Source organism: Etheostoma spectabile, chromosome 4, assembly GCF_008692095.1.
Source record: "Etheostoma spectabile isolate EspeVRDwgs_2016 chromosome 4, UIUC_Espe_1.0, whole genome shotgun sequence".
Classification (NCBI taxonomy): Eukaryota; Metazoa; Chordata; class Actinopteri; order Perciformes; family Percidae; genus Etheostoma; species Etheostoma spectabile.
The window spans coordinates 519,254-523,830 of NC_045736.1; the positions used below are offsets into that span (position 1 = coordinate 519,254).

General features: G+C 43.4%; 1 protein-coding gene across 1 annotated transcript in view; it reads right to left on the reverse strand.

Annotated features, from left to right (window-relative positions):
- lrch1 (leucine-rich repeats and calponin homology (CH) domain containing 1) overlaps positions 1-4,577 on the reverse strand; it is a gene marked incomplete in the record, with an annotated part of 222,442 nt that overhangs the window by 61,782 nt on the left and 156,083 nt on the right. The window contains 1 exon segment of the mRNA XM_032512767.1: positions 3,438-3,560. Coding sequence (XP_032368658.1) covers positions 3,438-3,560 — 123 coding nt within the window.

Genomic DNA, 4,577 nt, shown 5'->3' on the forward strand with positions numbered 1-4,577 from the left:
CTCTGCACACCCATATAAGCATTTAAGCATTTATTGACTTTAATTCATATATTCATATAATTAATAACTCAACTTTTCCACGGTGTTTTTAATTGTTTCGGTGCTGTATTCTTTTAAGCTGTGAACTTTGCACGTAATTTCATACTACACTGTACCGTGGTATGACAATAAAGAAATCTTATCAATTTTTATGGTCTATTTCTGAAATAGAAACTTTCGGAAAATGGGTCAAATATTTCATTGGGCTGTACATTAAAGGGTAACCATTTTTTTTTTTAATCAACCTGGACCCCATGTTCCTGTGTTTTTGTGTCCAAGTGACTGATGGGAACAACAATGTTTGACACTGGTCCAGTATTAAGTGAGACGGCGAAACAAGCTACAATGTAAGTTAATAGGACAATTGTCCCGCTTGTAATTACCTTCACAAAGGTGCTTGTTTTTCCGCTTACTGACTCAGATTATTATTTTAAGTGTCTGACAACATTATGGGATTTCTAAGAAGGTCGACCTTTCTGTTAAAGAGTACGATTTTTTTATTTTTTTAATCAAACACATCTGCGAATTTGCGTTCGCTAAACCCACCAGACACCATGTAAATAAACAGTGATTTTAGCATCATAAAATCATTCAAATTCATTCAAACAAAATCAAACTATGAAACGCCGTGCTGGGTCGTCTTTCCACTTTTCCAACCATCACTCTAGTTTTGGTTGAGATAAACAGTTACGTATTTACATGTGAGGATATGACACACACACACACCCACCCACCCACACAAACACACACACACACACACACACACACACACACACACAGACAAACTATGAAGGTAAATATGGTACAAATGTGAGAGTGCGTAGATGCGATGTGAGCCCTTGTAGAATATGATTTGAGAGCTTGTTAAAACAATCAGAACTCGTTTTTTTTTTTTTTTTCACTTCAGTCACTTTTCCAGTACAACCACAACTCAGTGATTACAACCTTGCTACAGTGCGCTCTCTCGCATCACACAGCGGCGAGTCCACGCTCTCAACTTTTGCAAACTTCTTGCGGTACATTTGGTGCAAAACTAATTTGTACCTGTGGACTTAGTCTGTGGAGCAATGAGCCAACAGAACGGGGGGGGGGGGGGGGGGGGCAGTAGGGTTTCTATTGCCTGATGAGGGACAACTCTGTACAGCTTATTTATGTAGCGTGAAAGCTAGCATTAGCTAACTAGCAGCCAGCCCGCTTCTAAATACTGTAAATACATTTTATTATCTCAACACTCCAGATCCAGCAGCCGCGGACAGACCGCCATTAGTGGGGGGGCCAACGTGAACATTGGTAGAAAGCTTTGCTGCTGACCTCGACCTGATCTGATCTCCAGCGAGACACGGAGAGCTCCTGACCCGGTAGCAGCGGCCCCTCCCCCCGGAGCCCACCACCAGTGTTGGTGGAATAGCAACCAGAGATGTGGTTGTTCTGAAAAAAGTGACTGAAGTGGAAAAAAATATAAAATAATAAATAAAATACTAAAAAATATGAGTGCAGATTTTTTTCTACAAGCTCTCAAATCATATTCTACAAGTGCTCACTCACATCTGCACTCACATTTTGCACCATATTTATCTTCTACCAACAACACACACACACACACACACACACACACACCACACAACCCTCACCACACACACACACACACACACACACAAACACACACACCCACACACACACACCCACACACAACCTTACACACACACGCACAACCTACGCACAACCTTCACACAGACGCGCACCACACACACACACACACCACATACACAACAACCTACTCACACTACACCTACACCACACCTTCACACATACACGCACACAAATACTACCTTCACACATACACACAAAAACACACATTACCTTCACCCACCCACGCAAGCCCACACACACAAGGTGATTGGCTGTTAATGAGGTCAGCAGTGATGTTGTCAGCGTGTCAGTTCCTGTGATCTCATCGTCCCTGAAGGCCTGAACCAATTATAGACCATTAGTCATAATGTTATCACTCACTCACTCACTCACTCACACACTCACACTGAACTGAACTGAATTTGGTTTTTCTAGCTCGCAAGCCAACCCAGAGTTATTAGACCGACCCTGGCTGACTAGATTTGCTACCGCCAGGTGCGTCTAGACTTCTAGGCTACTTCTTCTGACGTTTTTAGAATATATTGTTTGTATTTAAGGCTTTAAATGGTCTGGCCCCAGAGGATTTGTCTGAAATCTTGCGGGAGCACAACTGGTCATTGAATTCTTCAAATCAAGAAGTTTTAAAAAGTCCCAAGTCCATTATGAACGGGGGGGGGGGGGGGGGGGGGGGGGTTGCCGTTGCTGCCCCGAGACTCTGGAATAAGTTACTCCCCCTCCTGATATTCTTTTGTTGCTAGGCAAGATATTACTGTTTTCTATGTTCACTCTTTCTATCGTATAATGTGTTTTTACTCTTGGTTTCTGATGTGAAACACACACAAACGGACACAGACAAACACGGACCCACACACACAGACATACACAGACACACACACACACACACACACACACACACACACAACACACACACACACACACACACACACACACACACACACACACAACCGAAAAAAAAAAATAAAAGTTATCATACACACACACACACACACAAAGGCTGTGATCCGTCTAAAATCTTGGCCTCGGTTCCAGTGGAAGTAGGATACTACTTTAGGAACTATTATCTAACACTTAAAATATTGGAGCTTAAAATACACACACATGTGCACGGACGAAACCCAGACTCTTTCATAGCGCCAAATCACAACAACAGTTATCTCACTGCGCTTTTCATAAAAGAGCAGGTTTAGACTGTACTCTGGGATGGTATTTACAGAAACCCAACAATTCCACAATTCTCACTGAAACAAAAGTGCACCAAGAAAAACAGCATTTTAGATGCAAGTCCTTTGTATTTTCTCCTCCAGAAACACACACACACACACACAGACTGAATCTAATTTCTACCATGTGCATCGACAGCCACACACACACACACACACACACACACACAACAGCTGGAGATGAAAGTAGCGTGTGGTGAAGCTCTTCTTTGATCAGTGTCTGACACACACACACACACACACACACACACACACACACACTTTACGACTTTTGAACTCAAATACACATATTTATGTTTATTTTACTTATATTGTTTCCCATGTGAGTCCTCTAAGGTGAACCAAAACTGAGTAGAGTGTGAAGCAGGTGACAAACTCTCCACCTGATTGGTCCAGGACACAAAGAAATGACCCAATAAGGTCTCTGTAGGAGGAGAAGTGTTGAAAAAGAGAGGCCGAGCCCAAGCGTGTGGTGGTCTGACTCTGCAGCCTCTGAGGCCGGCGAGTTTAAAGAAGGGGGGGACCTACCGCGGCTGAGCACGCCTTCGTTGTTGTGGCTACGAGGCGAGTCTCTACGGAGGGGCGAGGCCTGTGAGAGGAGGGAGGGGACGAGACAGGAAGGAGGGGGCGAGCAGGGCAGCGAGGGCGGGGCTACAACCAGGAAGTGGGCGTGTAGGTTGTGTAGTGCGGGAAGAACAGCAAGGCAAAGACATCCAGGAAAACAGCATCACCGGGAGAAAAGGTGCCAAAAAAATGGCATTGGTGAAGAAAACAGGGAGCCCAGTGAGAGGAGGAATAACACATGCAGGCAGATCAGATCAGGATCAGATGATTTTCCCCCCAAAAAAGTCATGCAGCAGAAGAGAGAAAATAGCAATGGAAAAGTAGAAAAACACAGAAAAAGAAAAGGTGTGAAGAAGGGGAGACGACAACACGTAACACAAAACAGCACAAAAATAAAAAGATTAGTGGCAGTTCACTGTACAGATCAATCTGACATGCTGTTAGCATCATGTTAGCATCATTAGCAGTTAGCAACATTTCACAAACTGGTAACCATTAGCAAACAAAAGCAGGGTTCAACGTTATGTTTTCACTTGTTCAAAGTCTTTAGTTACTGGCCTCTATAAAAAAAAACGTCAAAAAACAAACAAAATCGTAGCAAAAAAACATCAAAAGCACTGAAAAAGCACATTAAAAAACATCAAAAAGCTTCAGAAATGTAAAGAAAAACTTTACCAAAGCATCAAAAGCTTCTAAAAAACTGAATAAGAATCAAACTCAAACTCAGCTCTTGATTGGCCAACGGTGAATTCAAATCAAATCACTTAACAAGTGTTGTCCAAAGGGGAGGAGGCAGGAGAACAATAACATTATTTATGATACGATAACGCACAAACGCTAGCCTGGTCCTACCAGACTCTGGTCCATTAGTCTGGTCCTGCCAGACTCTGGTCCATTAGCCTGGTCCTACCAGACTCTGGTACGTTAGCCTGGTCCTACCAGACTTTGGTACATTAGCCCAGTCTTACCAGACTCTAGTCCATTAGCCTGGTGCTACCAGACTCTGGTCTATTAGCCTGGTCCCACAGACTCTGGTCCATTAGCCCGGTCCTACCAGACTCTGGTCCATTAGCTCTGTGCTACCAGACTCTGGTCCATTAGCCC